At 41.9% G+C, this 15,334-nt stretch overlaps 1 protein-coding gene across 10 annotated transcripts in view; it reads left to right on the plus strand.

Annotated features, from left to right (window-relative positions):
- Positions 1–15,334, plus strand: part of MICU1 (mitochondrial calcium uptake 1) — an 85,375-nt gene that overhangs the window by 30,441 nt on the left and 39,600 nt on the right. For 8 of the 10 annotated variants that reach the window (XM_040071530.1, XM_040071528.1, XM_040071526.2 and 5 more), the window contains exons 5-7: positions 2,756–2,799; positions 12,513–12,578; positions 13,730–13,844. In XM_040071530.1, coding sequence (XP_039927464.1) covers positions 2,756–2,799; positions 12,513–12,578; positions 13,730–13,844 — 225 coding nt within the window. Of the gene's footprint in view, positions 1–2,755; positions 2,800–6,887; positions 6,951–12,512; positions 12,579–13,729; positions 13,845–15,334 lie in introns of all 10 variants that reach the window. The other 2 variants (XM_040071522.1, XM_040071525.1) reach the window with 2 other exon arrangements.

The raw sequence follows: 15,334 nt of genomic DNA on the forward strand, positions 1-15,334 counted from the left end.
AGCCTACGCAAATGCTGAATTCCTATTGCAGCATCTTGGAGGAGAAGCTTCTTGGGGTTTTTTATGTAATTTAAAGAAAGACCCCAGGCATCAGGCAACAGACCCTCTTTGTTAGTTATCTTTTTGTTAGGTTTAAAGGCTTGTGAAAAATAGGCAGCTAAGTCCTTAAAAAAGAGAATAAAACTGTACTGGGAAAAGGAAAATGTATAAAGTAAAAGTGTATGCATTGAACATAAATGCCTCTTTTCAGCTTTTGAATTAGCTTCTTCTCTCAGGACCTATGTAAGAGGAATTTCACAGAGGAATTTAAGTGTTCAGCCTAAGTAGTGCAGCAGAGGAGGTGGGACGTTGTGCATGGCTGGGAGGGTGACCATATAAAACGCTGCTGGAAACCAGCATGCTTGTGTGTGCAGTACAATCATCTGGGTTGGAAAAGATTTTAAGATAGAGATCGACCATTGGCCCAGCACTGCCAAGGCTAAGACTAAACTATGTCCCCAGGTGCCACATCTACATGGCTTTTAAATCCTTCCAGGGATGGTGACATCACCACTGCCCTGGGCAGCCTGTGCCAGTGCTTGACCACTCTTTTGGTGAAGGAATTTTTCCTAATATCCAATCTAAACCTCCCCTGGCCCAGCCTGAGGCCGTTTCCCCTTGTCCTGTCCCTGTTCCCTGGCAGCAGAGCCCGACCCCCGCTGGCTGCCCCCTCCTGTCAGGGAGTTGTGCAGAGCCACAAGGTTCCTCTGAGCCTCCTTTTCTCCAGGCTGAGCCCCTTTCCCAGCTCCCTCAGCCGCTCCTGGGGCTCCAGCCCCTTCCCCAGCTCCGTTCCCTGCCCTGGACACGCTCCAGCCCCTCCAGGGCTCTGTGGCCGGGAGGGCCCAGCACTGGACACAGCCCTCGAGGTCCCTCAGCAGGGCCAGCTCAGGGGACAAGCCCTGCCCTGGGTCTGTGCCCACACCAGTGCTGGGACAGCCCAGGAGCCATTATTTCTATATTTATTTATTACATGAATATTTATTATAATTATTTAGAACTGTATGGTGTATATCTATAAAATTAGAGTTATCAGCTCATCTCTTCTTGCTGTTCTCTACACAATCATCCATTCATTTTGGTTTTCTATTGAAACCTGTTTGCTTCCCAGTGTCCACTTGGCACGGGGTGCCATTAAGACATACTTTCACTTGCTATTTTTAACCCATGTCCTTTTTTTGGCTTTCCATGAGTACATGTATAATGTCAGGCTGTCAGGAATCTGTCTTTCAGCAGCATTTCCTGGCATGGGAAGAGGAGGTGTTCCTGAGAAATGACTTTATTATGACGCATGGACATAAGCTTGGCTTAGGTTACCATCCAGATGGTGACACATGAAATGTCTGTAGTAAAATAATCACATTTATCAGACAAATCGTACTTCTAAATCCACCAATACTTACTGCATTTGTACCCACAGCTTGGAGGAGGACAAAATTCAGACGATTTAAGTCTGAAAATGTGTATGAATATGAAATTTTCGTTGTTATCAGGCCCGTGAAATATTGAGAAGGGGCTTTCTGGCTGGAATTTTCACAAGCATAGAAAGCCATGCAACAATTGCCTTGACCTTTGAAATTGGGGGCAGAGGAGTTGTAGCTGCTTTGGGTCACAAAGAGCAAGGAAGTCACCCCGGAGCAGTGAATAATTCAGTTTTCTGCACAATACCATGAAACTTTCCACTAGACAAGAAGGGTTTCATTATCTTATTTCAAAAGCAGGTGACGCAGCAATCATGGGGAAGGCTTTATTTTGTTTTTTCTTTCTTATTTTCTAATTTAAATTGAAATGAGGTTGTGCTAATTGCCATAAACAGTGGCAGAAAATGCACAGGACATCGCTCTCTGGAAGGTTTTATTTCTCAGAGTGCCAAAAATCAGCCTGTACACTCCTGAGTTTTAGTGGAAATGCTGGGCTTGAGTTCTGCTTAATCTCTTCTCAGGATGTATCTTCCTGACTTTGGATTGCAAAGCTCAGATAATTAATCTTCCTGAATTTTTTTTGTCATCTTACAAATACATGCAGTCACCGGTGTTAGATGCAGCCTGCTGGGCATTGTGGGTTAAATGAGAACTTTGTTCCTTAACTCAGGTAAGGCTGGGATATTCTTTTCCTGTCTTCAACATAAATAAGCATTTTGTGACGGTATCCAAGACTTTATCGGCCTAAACAATCCCTCTCCCTGCCTTTCTCCCATCCAGCTAAAGAACTCCACTTCTTACAAATGCATCTACAACTTACCTCCTCTAAAGTGAAATAATAAACAACCTTTGGATTTGTTTGGGGATATCTCAATCAACTATGGGAACAATTCTTTGTTTTCCCATTTGTGAGCCATTCAAAAGGTGTTATTAAAACCACCAAGAGTCACAGGTGAAATGGTTGCTGGGTAATAGTGCAGGGATATACATTGGGGAGGCTCTTGAGAGCTGCTGGTTGTTGAGCTCTTGCTGGCCCTGCTGTAGAAGGTTTTCTTCTCTGATTCAATGAGTTTGTTGGTTTTTTGTGTTTAAAATACAAAGTACAAAATGTGGAAAACCACATAAAATTTTCTTCTTGTCCTTATGTTTTCTACCCATGTTACTCAGACTGTGCATTTTACTTTCCAGTCCTCTCAAACAGAAAACTCAAGAAATACTTTTTTTTTTTTTTTTTAAACACCATAAAAGCTTTCTTTTCTGTAAGGTTTTTTTTTTTTGTTTTTTTTTTTTTCTTGCAGACCTGGGCCTGGACCAGTTCATAGTGAAACGCTATGATGGGAAGGTGAGCATATGAGACTATTAAATGTACTTTATTTAATGGCTTTTTTGACCTAGAATTGTTCAGTTATTTCCTGTGTGAGGGTGTAGGTTAAATGAAGTGTGTGAAGTGTTCTCTTCTGAGCATTTTGTTTTCCAGTAGCATTGCAGTGCTTTTTCTGTAATGAGAGAAAGATTGTTTCTATAAAGGGACCTTATTTTAATGTTTACAGGCAAAACGTTACCACTTCCTATATTCTGATGGGCTGGGAAATCATGGATTGTAATCACGTTTCTTTGCTGCTTCTTTCTGACTGTGTGAGAACCTCATAAGTTAAACCATTTCAGGGCAAACTCACTGGACCTTTCCCTTCCAGATTCCTAAAAGAAGGAGATGCTCTTGTGGTTTTTTTCTGTGGTCTTGGATTTTTTTTTTCCCTTTATCAAACAGACTCTCTCTGTTCCCCTTTTGAGCCCCAGGTTCTTTCCGCAGCACTGCACAACTGTTCTGGGTGTTTGTGCTGTCATGTTGCTGTCATGAGAGGTGTCGGTAAAATCTTAAGCAAATTCTGATCTAGTTTTGTCTCCCTGTGAAAGTGGAGCCTTGTAGCTTCCCATTTGTTGTTATGGATATCACAGACCTGATTATCCACACTGTAAATCCCACTGGGGTGGTAAAGGCAGCTTGCCCCAGGACTGACAGCTCAGATGGACTCCTTAATGCAGATAACTGCAGGTTAGTTAATTTTCAATCATATCAGCAGTGGCACATAATGGTCCTCCAGCTTTTCGCAGCGTTTTCACCGACACCATCTGAAAATAAAGCTTTCAAAGGGGCATCAGCATGGTACCTGCTATTGCTGCAGGGTGCACCTGACACAGTGTCTGGCATTTCCAGAAAGCCTCAACACTGGGGGGAAAAAAGGAATTTACAGCTTGATATAAACACAACGTGGGCTGAACATGTGCAGTTCCCTGGTTTGTGTTTAGCAGGGACAGGTAACCACAAGATGATCAAATACCTGGGGTGTCCCTGTCATGAGCACGGGACGAGTGTGCTGGTTACCCAGGCAGCAGAGCAGGGCTTTTCAGGAAAACAGACAACAGGGAGGTGGATTTTGGCAGTTAGTTTTGATACATAAAGCTCCAAAGCGTGTCGTGAACACCTATTTTCTTTTTCCCCACCACAAACATGATGTCTGCTTTTTGTGATTTAAAAAAAAACAACCCAACCAAAGGAAGGACATATATTCTTGTCAAAATACCTAGTGTTTCTCCCTCTGGTTTTATGACAGTCTGTTTTGCATTCACTCACTTTCATCATTTTATCTTGTCAAGCTATCACCCTTTTTCCCTTAGGCTTTACATAAACAAGATTTGTTTGTAGGGAAGAAATGCTGAATCCCACACTATTTTTGCTAATCACTCCTCTGTTCCCGAGCACTCTGCAGGAGATTCCCAGCACACTGGATAAAAGATCCAAAGGCAAATCCTTTGAACTCAACTTTCTGTTCCTTTACCCCTCAACACTGAGGGCTCTGACCTGTAGTAGACTGAAATAGCTTTTCATTTGTCTACAGATATTGCTGCTGCACTTGGATGTCTCCATGCTGTGATTTGATTGCCTGAAAGTGAGGCAGCAAATTTAGGGGACTGCAATGGACTTTGCTTTATTATTATCTTCTCCTGGGACCTGTTTTTTCCACAGCCTAATAACACCCTGGAAACAGTGTACTCTGAAAATGAAGAAATAGAGGTTCTCGTTTGCTTGGCTGTCTGCTTAAAGATACGTTGGTACTGGCTACATCTGGCTGTGGCTATTAGGGCAGTGGTAATGTCCAGGTGAGAGGATAATTTGAGGAGAGGATAAAATGAGCTGGCTTTGGCTCTCCCTTGGTAATGAGGGAAGCTCACAGTAGGTTGATCTGATAGCAACTTGTTCTCATTTTGTTGCTTGCTTTGGGTTCCAGTTTAAAAAAATAACACTGCTTTTACTCAGCCAAGCGCAACTGAGGTGCTGCAGAGCTGACCTCACACATTCTGAGTTTCACTTGCATAGTGATAAAACCCTTTTGCATCTCTTCCTCTGTACCTGGTTCCAGCTACACATTCTTTTTGGGTTATCAAAGCAGCCTCTACCTGGAGGGGATTTGCCTTTATGGGCTGAAGGAGCTGCTGAGCTCAGGCAGAAGGGTGAGAGGGTCGTCACTGTTCCCCTAAGCATCCTTATGGAGGTGTCACAGAGGCAGTGGGAATTCTGGTACTCAAAAATAGGCCTGGTCACTGGAAAGTTCTTCTCCTTTTTTAAGGAGAAATGAGTTTGTGAACAATCAGACATAAGCAAGCTGTGCTGCTTGAAAGCACTGACAATCCACAGGCCAGATCCTGACTGAAGAGTGGGAAAGAGGACTGATTTTAGCTCCAAGCAAAGATAGCATGCAAGCAGTAGTTTAGAAGGAGATTCAGTTAAAAGGTCTGTGCAGTTGGTTGCATTTTAATTACATATTCCAGGACAGTGTTTGTAGCATCTGTGTGAATTTTGAGCGTGTGTGTTTGAGATCTAGATGCTGCAGCATTAGTGATATGATGTATGAGCTGCTCCTTTCACAGAACACATTTTTTTTTAGGCAAAACTGCCATCAAAACAACAATTTGGCTGTTGTGGGGTCATCAGGACTGATCTTGCCAAAGGATTTTGGGGAGTGATGTGCTTCTGTGCTTTTGTTGGGTTTCTGAACTAGCTTGCCGTGCAAGTGACTTAATACCATGGTGAGATGATAGTATCTACCTTTTCCCCCTTTTCCTGCCTCTCCTTCTTCCTACTGGTAATTTATAGAGTTGGTGGAGAGGGAGGTAGATGTTACTGCCTCATTAATGGCAACAATGCTCCTGTAATTTGAGCCTAAATGCTTTTTCTTTACTCATGCAAGACCAAAACCCTTGGAGATACTCAGCCAGCACAAACCTTTGGTCAGATGTGTGTGCCAGCACAGGCTCGTGCTTTTGGCCTGAACGTGTACAGGGAGGCAACCTGTGGCTCCGTTTTTGTCTAAGAGTGGTGGTTTCTTCCCTAGGGAAGCAAGCTCAGCAAAATAGGGGGAAAGAGGCATTGATTACTATTCATTCAGAGTTGAAAAAACGTATTAATCAGCTTGCAGACATTTCATATGAGGCCTGAGCAAAAGGCTGATATGAGAACAGTCTCAGGGTGCTGTGGTGTAGAGGTGCCCAGACCATGATTGTCTGTCTGCTGTGTTTCCACTGTCTGTTCCCTCTTGCATTTGGCAGTGGGAAAGCAAATGCATTTTAACCCATCTGTAGGAGAAATAACTCATGTTTTAGTGATGAATATGCTCTCACTAAGTAGTAGAGATTTCTTAGCACGTCTAACCTGTCATAAGCTTCATTAATGTTATGTAAGTTGTCGTGCAGATTTTGTTTAAAATTTTCTTTTTTTGTGCTCTCTCTGTTTATTGATGGGATTTTTTTTGGCACCTTCTTAAATGGATAATAACCTTAACACTGTTATGAACATCTGTATGAACATTCCTCTGCCATCCCTGAAAGTGTTTTAAGGAGGTGGTGAGACAAAATCTTTGCCTGTGGCTTTGCAGAAGCAAGCAGAGATACAGTTTATTGCAGATAAGCAAAGCTAAGCTGAGAAGGTTTTTATCTTCTTGGCTTTCTTTGCTGGCACCCTGTCCACATTGGTTGGTTTCTTTGTTTGGTGGCTTTCCCCTCTCAGCCAAACTTGACCCTCCTGTCTGCTTCAGTTAGTTCTGATGTTTCCCTGTTGGCTGGAACCTGTGTGGACACTGAACTATGCAAATTCTTTTCTTAGTGTTTTTAAATAAAACTGGATTTAATCAAAGAAAATTCTTAATTGCTTCTAACAGTGCACAAACATCCCTGAGGGCACCTGGGCTGCTTTAGATACAGAATAAGTGTCTTCCTTTCCTACCTTCTCCACTAAACATTTGTGGTGTGTTTTGGCTTTGACAAAGCTCTACTTGCTGTTAACCTTTTTGTATCCCTAATTCTGCTGCTCATTTCCACAGGGCTGCTACTAAAATCCTCTAATTGTTCTTTGTCCTCTGTTGTTCTGGTTTCCAGGTACCCGGCGGGTGTTTCTTCCAGCTGCTAATATCTCTGATACTTGTCTTTATTCTAATTCTGGTTTGTGGGTTTTTCTGGTGTAACCAAGCATTCCCTCATTTTCTTCCCTTTTCTAACCCTCTCCCCTCCCACCAGGATTTCTGGCAGGTACAAAGCATGTGCTTTGATCAGTTTGTGCTTCAGACCTCATAATATGCACTTTTCATGTGAAAGGGACAGTGTACGCTCACCTCTTCTCCCTGCTCCTCTAATCAATACTCCTGAGTGCTCTCCTTGATCCTCAGCCTGAAGGATTTATTTCAGAACACCTGAGTTTGGCTTGTGGAGAGAGCAGTCCTCAGGGTAACCATTAATACCTGGCTCTATTAACAGGAACTGCTTTGAGCAAAGCTCAGATCTGCATCTTCCTGCCCTCCTGGTTCCACCGTATCCTCTGAGGCTTCTGTCTTACTTGGCAGCTTGCTAGAGCCGGCTCGGTCAGAAAACAGTGTTTTCCCCTTGAGGCTCCAAAGTTAGTTTGTTTCCTTGGCCAAATGCTTTGGGGAAACGTAGTCTATTTGAAGGTGTGTAGGTTTGGGAAAGGTTACACTTGCAAACTTGAGTTTTTCAAGTTACTGAGTTATGTAGAGTGAACTGTATTAAAGAAGATGTTATGTAGAAGATATTTAGTGTTGTAGTTCTTAAAATGTTTTGTAGGAAAAAGAAATAGAAACTAGAGGGGAGTTCATTCGGTATTGGTAAGTAAAGAGAAAATATATCTAAGCACTTTAAGTTTGCCCTGTAGCTTTGTGACCTTAATGAAATCCACAGGGAAAGTTAGGGAAAAATAAACAACATGATAATAAGCCCTCAGTGGGTGTATGCAGTCTTTTAATAAAAAATGGATTCTGGAGTATTTCTGGCTTTAATTTATTTGATAGTTTTGCTGTTGTTAGCTTGATGCTTAATACTGGAGGGACACAAAACGAAGCTCTGAGAACTCTGTCCCTGGGTGACATGGCATTAGCAGGGAGAAGGGCTATGGATGGAGAGGGTGACAGGGAATGTTTTAGGAGATGCTTGAACTCACTTGGCTCCAAAAGGAGGTAGAACCTGGATGGGAGAAGCAGGTGAAGGAAAAAAAGGCCTGAGAGAAGGAAAGGGAATTGGCAAGGTTTTGGTGAGTGAGTAGCAAGTGTATGTCCCCAACCTCATCAACTGAGCCAATGTTTAATAATCACTTTTTATAGAGAATTATTATTGTCCGCCTCATGTTCTTTCACACTGGGATTTCTGCCTGAGAGAAGGAAGCGGTGCGTTACCAACGCATTGAGTTCATCTTGATAATGCAGGCTGAGATGAGGGAGAGCAGCATCCCAGTTTCCATCAGAGAAGAGACCTAAACAGCCATTTAAATTAAAAGGTGGCAAAACTCAGCTCATTTTAGGAGTTTGATGTGGGCCGTCAAAGATCCTAATTTCAATCTTCCCCATTAAATTTCAATGCAAAATGCCCCAGTGGTCCTGCAGATTGTGATTTCCTTACCCTGCAGAGGGCTGAGGGGAGCATAAGTGTAGACTGTCCCTTTTTCAAGGCATTTCCTATTTGCTTTTCCTGCAGGGGTTCCTCCCTTGCATGAGTGGCTCCGTTGCCTGCCGAGGGTTGGGAAAGTCTGCGTTGTTGATTTTCTGGGTTGTACAGAATGCTGGCTTTGCATTTCAGGTGCCTGTTGTTGGAAAGGTGGTTTGAATATTTACAGCCTTGCTGGAAGGGAGGGAATGCAGATTTCTCTTTCCAGTCGCAGGAGTCCACCTCCAGTAATAATTGCTGCCCAGGTTTTCATTCTCTGGATGTGCTCAAATTTAGAGTAAGAGAATGTGCAGGACAACCTCACCCATGTCCAGCTCTGTATTTTTGTGCCCCTCTATAGATACAGAGATAAAATAATCCCCCCAAATCAAACGTTTTTAAAACCTCTTGATTAAAATATGCTCTTGAAATGTATTATCTGCCAACAGTAAATTTAAAGCATTTTCTTAGATCAGCGCTCAGCCACCACAATTTGCCATGGAGAACCTGTTTGTGTTTGCCTGTGTTGGTGTGCAGACTTCATAGTAAATTGTCATTCCTAGTGGCTCCAAATAATGTGAACTTTCCTATGGGTAAAAGAAGCTTATGAATTTCAAAATGTCCTTGTGCTGTTTCCATCACAGCCTCAAACACTTTTTTCTTATTTAATGATATAGAAAAAATGATATAAAAAGGCCAGGCAGTGCATTTAAAATTACTTCTTCTGTATGCATATTATAGAACTGACTTTAAAAACTCTTAAATCCCTCAATTTTCCCCCCAGTCTCATTTTTGTCTGTGTTTCATAGTGCAGAGGGACCTCGCGTATCTCTTTTTCCTTAAAGGACTTTTGAACATTTGGGCTGAAAAGTTCAATTTTTAAATATGGTCCTGAAAGCCTTTCTATTTCTTTATTCAGTTTTCTTAAAGTGAGGTGCATGAAATCTCTAGATACATGGCTTTGACTCTAAAGTTTAAAAAAAGAGCAAAATTTAAAATTCTCCTTTTTTCAGTTCAGTGTTTTGATGCAGAGAGAGTTGAAAGCATTCATTTTTTTAATTTCAATAACAAGCTAGTTTGTACTGGAATTTTTAAAGCATTTTCCTGTGTCTTTTACCAAGTCCCTTAGTATATATTTCCCTAGATTTTTAACAGCGCTGCTTGAGAAAAGCTGCAATAATCCACGTCTGACCTGCTGGCAAGTAAGACTTATTTTCCTACATGCCAACAGTTAACTATGAAAGAAATACATTAAGAGATGCCCTATTTTAATATTTTCTGTAACTGAAGATGGTCAGTTGGGACTGAAAGAGAATTGCTTTGCATCCAGGTGGCTTCTGTCTACAGTCAAGGGTTTGTATTTGCTCACCTGAAAGTGTTTATGTTCAAAAGGAACAAAGCGAGTAACAATAATGTTTGTCAATAAGAGGTGATTTATTTTCAGTTAAAAATCCCCTGCTAATTGACAGAATTGCTTCCTGGTTCTGAAGAAATACCCCATTATCTCTCATGCGTAAGTGGTCACATGGGGCTGATAAATTCCTGAAGCTTTGGTTCATGGAAGTGCAAATGTGGTGCTGAAACATAAGTTGCAGGAAAAAAAATGTGCCAAATGTCCTTTCCTTCTCCAGATGGAACCCCAAACTGGCAGCTCTGAGGGACTTCCCAAGAAGGTGTTTTTCCCAAATTAAATACTGTAGTTTCTGGAATGCCAGATGAAGTGGAGCTGCTGGGATTTAGTTGGTCGGGCTTTTCCAGACCTGCATTAGGAATGGGAGCCCCAGCACCATGTGTCCATCTCTGCCTCTGCGGAGAAGGCATCCCTCCATGTGCAAAAATACACCTTTGTTTTTCAGATTCGCATAATTCAGTATTACCGTGTTACACTCCTCACTCAGCCCTGGGAAAATAATTTTAAATTCCAAAATAAAGGTAGTATTTGGTGAGGAACGTTAAGGGTTCTGTGGGGTTTTTCCACTAATCCTTTGTTATTTGGAGGCTGTACCATGTCCTTAACCTAAGGGAGGCTCCAGCAGCAGATCAGTGTTGGGGTGGAATATGTGAAGTTTGTGATGTACCTTTGGGTGCTTTGCAGCCAGCCTGTACATAAGAAAAAAAATCTCTGGGGTGTTGCCTGCATGCAGCACATGACTTTTTTCCTCTAGCACGTGGATTTGGAGAAGTCTGATCACTGCATTGATCTGTTGAACCACATCTTGGTGCTGAATGAGCTTGGAGCCTGAGTTGGAAAGGCCAAACCAAGCTCTGTATCTTGAATTTGAGTTAGTTTTTTGACCTGTTGTCAGTGTCTGGAACTGTAGGAGAATCTGCCTGTACACCTGTCACAAGTTTTGTTCCACTGAGACTGGACTGGTAGCTTCTCACTGAACTTACACAGCCATGCTTGTGCCAAAAGCAGTGAGATATTTGGATTTATTTTTCATTTTACATGTTAATTTGGATGTCTGCTCGTCTGTGTGCTTGTTAAATATGAATCTACTGCTTGATTTAAAGTACATCGTAATTGTAAAGTGTTCCCCATGGCTTGCTCACTCGTGAATGCTCGGGTTTAAATGGTTTTTTGGGGGTGTGCTGAATGATCTTAACCAATTACTGGTTTTGGGAGTGGATTTAACATGGAAAAAAACGTTATGTGGAAGACATTTGACTGTTTTAACTGAGCACTTTGAGAATTACCTTGTGCTCAGATACAAAAGGGTGTGGGTAATTATTTGTGGAGATGACTTGTCTCTAAAAGGTGGAGGTTTGGAAAGGGATTTTTCCCTGAGTATTCTGACACCATGCATTACTTTTCTGGGTGAATGGGAGTGTGCTGGAAGGAAGGTGAGATGTGGAAAAGGATGGTTTGAGGTGTTAGCGAGGACTGACTCTGGGTCAATCATCTTGAACCTTGAGGGGTGACAACAGCCCATATTGTGCTTTGTGAAGTAGGTAGATTGATATGTTTTATATTCTTCCTGAAGGTTATATATAATTCCTTGCAATAATGTTTCATGGTGGGGAACAACTCCTGGGAAAAGGATGCTTTGAGCCTTTCCCATAGTGGGGTGAGCTTCCCACAAAGTTCATGGAAAGCTTCTCACAGAGACAGAAGAAAATGAATGGGAGGGTTGGGAAATTTTTAAACTTCTGTTCTGCTGCTGGGAACAAGAAAATCTGATTGATCAGTGCAGTTGTTATTTTCTCTTAAAATCAGTGGGAGAAATTCCCTTTTCCACGAGCTACAGGCAGCTGAGTACTGTAGTTACTGCTTGTGTTCCCTGGGTTAGTGACAAGTAGATGCTGGTTTTAATATAAATAAATAACATTTTTTTACCCTGTTTGCTGCAAGTAAGGTGCAAATGGGTAAATGCTTCTCCCTCCCATCTGTCTTTATATTTCAGAGACCAACTGACTTAATATCCCTTTTTATTGTTAGTCTATGGATGTGCTTTCCTCTTATGAGGAATATTTTGAGCTGTTCAATGCTATGAATTTTAAGTGCAGAAAATAAAACAATAAAAATTAATAAAGCTCCTTCTGGAACATTTTCACAGAATTCTTCAAGCAAGATGCTAATAGCTAGTTTATGATCAATGCTGCCCAAAAGAGGCAATCAGAGGGAGAGGCAATAAATCACAGGAGCAGGTGAGATGCTGCTGGCAACAGCTTCAGCAAAAGTCACAGGGAGCTGCTTTCTCCCCAGATCCTGCTTCTGGTTCAAAGGAAAACCAGATGCTTGTTCTTCACATCAGCATCGATATGATATTTGCCTTGGATCCATCTTGATGGGAATGGAACCAAAGCATTTTTTGAGGAGATGATATTTCAACCTGGTACCCAATAAGCATAAATGGCTTTTATCTTGCATCAAATGAAGGACATTAGCATGTTGTCTGCTGGTAGTGACTCACTTCTTCTTAAATTCCTTGTACTCTCCAGATGGTAGAGGCAGAGTTACTGGGAACAATTTTATGTGATCAATAGAGCTGAACTATTTTTCCCTGGAAATTGTGGGGTTTTTGGTGATCTATATGATTATTTTTGTCTCTTTTCTTGTGGTTTCCAAGCCAGATACAGGTTAAATTTTCATCTAAATTATTAGCTGAGCTCATCCCCACTCTGCAATCACATACAATGGTGAGTTCTCTCTCAAAAGATAGAAAAAAAAAAACAACAACAAAAACTTGAGGTGGATGAGAAACATCATCTGCAGATAGTGGAGAAGCTATGATCTAACGCTTGCTGGGATATCTCTGTAGGCTTCCAGTCGCAGCAACCACCTGGTTGCTCCAAACTGTCCTTGCTCTTGGCAAGCCTAACCATTCAACTTGATGTGATGTTTTGCCTGCTTGTTTTATTGTTGGTTAACCAGTTTTCTTTCCTTTATCTTGTATATGATGGGATCTCCGCTAGACAGAGGTAACGGTGGGGGACAGTTGTGTAGCTGGACCCTTGTGTGGTGGTCTTTGTCGATGGTTTTTCCTAAAACAGTTCCTAAATCCAGCCTTGCTTTCACCGTGCTTGCGTGTGCTTGCATGGCCTGGTTTCCATGGAATAACCTCACCCACCCCTGCTCTCCTTTTTATTAATTTAATCCTCCTCTGTGTTTGTGTGTGTGCCTCCTCCTACTTTGTCCTTAAAGTGGGTCACCAGCGTGGATTCCTTAACAATTTTATGGATCCTTTTCAGCCTTTGGGAGTTCTGTGGATCAAAGGGACTCGGATTTTTAGCTTAGTAAGATATTGTGAGCTGATAAATGGAAAAGAACTGGAGCAAGAGGGAGATTGAGTTTGGTTTCAGGCCCAGTCCTCCCTGTGAGCTCACACACGCTCACGGTTTGGATAACTTTGATCAGACTTTATATTCACGTCAAATAGTCCTTTCTTGGCTCCTTTCTATAACAGTCTAACTAAAAAACTGTCAGTGAAATACAATTTCCACTTGGAATCCTGTATTAAAGTCTGAGGTTTTTACCACTAATCTCAAAGATTTTAAGTAAAATGGCCATAGTTTTATTTATGTGTATTTCACCTGGACTGAACCAACAAACGAATCCCATGCAATTCCTTATCCTACATTTGAGATGGGAAGCACCCATCTTTGCAGAACTTTTCTGAGCAGAACCAAAGGCTGGAAAAGGTCCACTGGATATGGATGGAGATAGCAGGGGTGTGTGCGTCCATGGAATGGCTTGTTGGTGCTAAGGATGCAAATCAAGCCTTCCATTTCTCTGTTTAATCTGGTGCTTTTTGTCCTCTCTTTGGGGTGTGACTTGGTTGGATGATCAGAAGTTATCCCAGGAGAGGGAGAAGTTTGCTGACGAGGACAGCATTTTCTACGCACTTGGAGAATGTGGACTCATTTCTTTTTCCGACTACATCTTCCTCACCACGGTCCTTTCCAGTAAGTACAGCAGGGATTTTCCCTGCAATTCCTTTTTTTTTTTAACTTTTCAGGGCTCACAAGCAATAGCTTGTTGACATACATTTCCCCAAAAGGCCTTCTTGATTACCTGCAACTCGAGCTGAGCAATTGCTGTTGCTTCATCTGGTTTAGCCTGAGCTTCCAGTGCTTTGTGAAGACAAGCAGATCAATGACTTCTGAAGATTTATTTCTTACTTTGAAATGTGACAAATTTTTTTTAATGAGTCACTTGACCTGCTGTTCAGATCTGTAAATGGAGACGTGTTCTTGAGCCGTGTTCATGTGACATTCTTGGATTTGGATGAACACAGATCTCCAGCTTTTCTCTGGTTTCATGCCTCCAAACTCCCTTTTCCAGCTGTATTTTTGCTTGGGTGAGCTCGGGTTTGTGTGTGATGTAATCCAGTGAGTAGAGAAGTTAAGCTGTTTACATTTCAACAAGTATCATTAGATACCTTCTGTCTTTTCACCCTGCTGCCCTTGACTTGCATTTGTGATATTTCCATGATCTGCTAATCTGTTCCAGCAGAGTCATCTGCACTCCAAGTGTCAGCACTGAAAAGTTTGCTTTGCTGGCAAGAGCCAGTGAAACTGAAGCCTTTGATAATGTCAAATGGCATTTCTAGACTTTCTTCATGTGGAAGTCAAGCTCAAAACCTCATTTGAAGAGCTTCTCTGACTGCTTGGAAGGTGCTGTATCATGAACAGGAAAGTCAATGGCAGTTTCTCAGCCCCATTAGAAAATTTGGGGTAAGGGGGAATAAGCCATTGTCCAAATGAACTTGAGACATTTTATTTTCAGATTTGAAAAGAGAAAACTTGGCCATCTAATCTTGTAAGTATCTATTCCATGCTGACCTGATTCGTGGGATTAAAAAACTGGATGCTTCCCAGTTAACCTGCAGAGCCCACTACTGCCTGCCCAGTGCCATTCAAGGAGTCAGCTGGGTTAATCACTGATGTTTTGTCACAGCAACAGGTGCTTTATTCTCCCCCCACGTTCTTGCATGTTGTAACAGGAGACATGAGAGGCAATTCTTCATTTACTGAGGATCTATTCCTGGGCAGCAGCAATGCTCAAGGTCTTGTTTGTTGTTAAATGGACATGGCAGGAGCAGACTTGAGTGTGACTTTCATGTTGTGAAAACAAGCAGAGAGATAAAGCTGGTTCAAGCCAGGGAATTTGTTTTTTGACTTTATCTGCTTTTTTTTTTAATTTGACTGGGTCTCAGAACTGGCTCTTAAGACCTTTGCTGTTCCTTTCTTATATTCATCTGGGCTGTGCCAATATGATCTAATGTATTCACTTGTGTAATGAGGGCTTTTTATCTGAGCCTGCACAGATGACAATGAACTCTCAAACCTCTGGTATCACGTTACTGAGTGTGGTTTGCAAAACAATCTTGCCCTTATTTTTATGGTTGTACTGGTTGTTAACAACCCCCTAATCAAGTATACAGGGCACAAAA

This window comes from Hirundo rustica, chromosome 8 (assembly GCF_015227805.2).
Source record: "Hirundo rustica isolate bHirRus1 chromosome 8, bHirRus1.pri.v3, whole genome shotgun sequence".
Taxonomy (NCBI): Eukaryota; Metazoa; Chordata; class Aves; order Passeriformes; family Hirundinidae; genus Hirundo; species Hirundo rustica.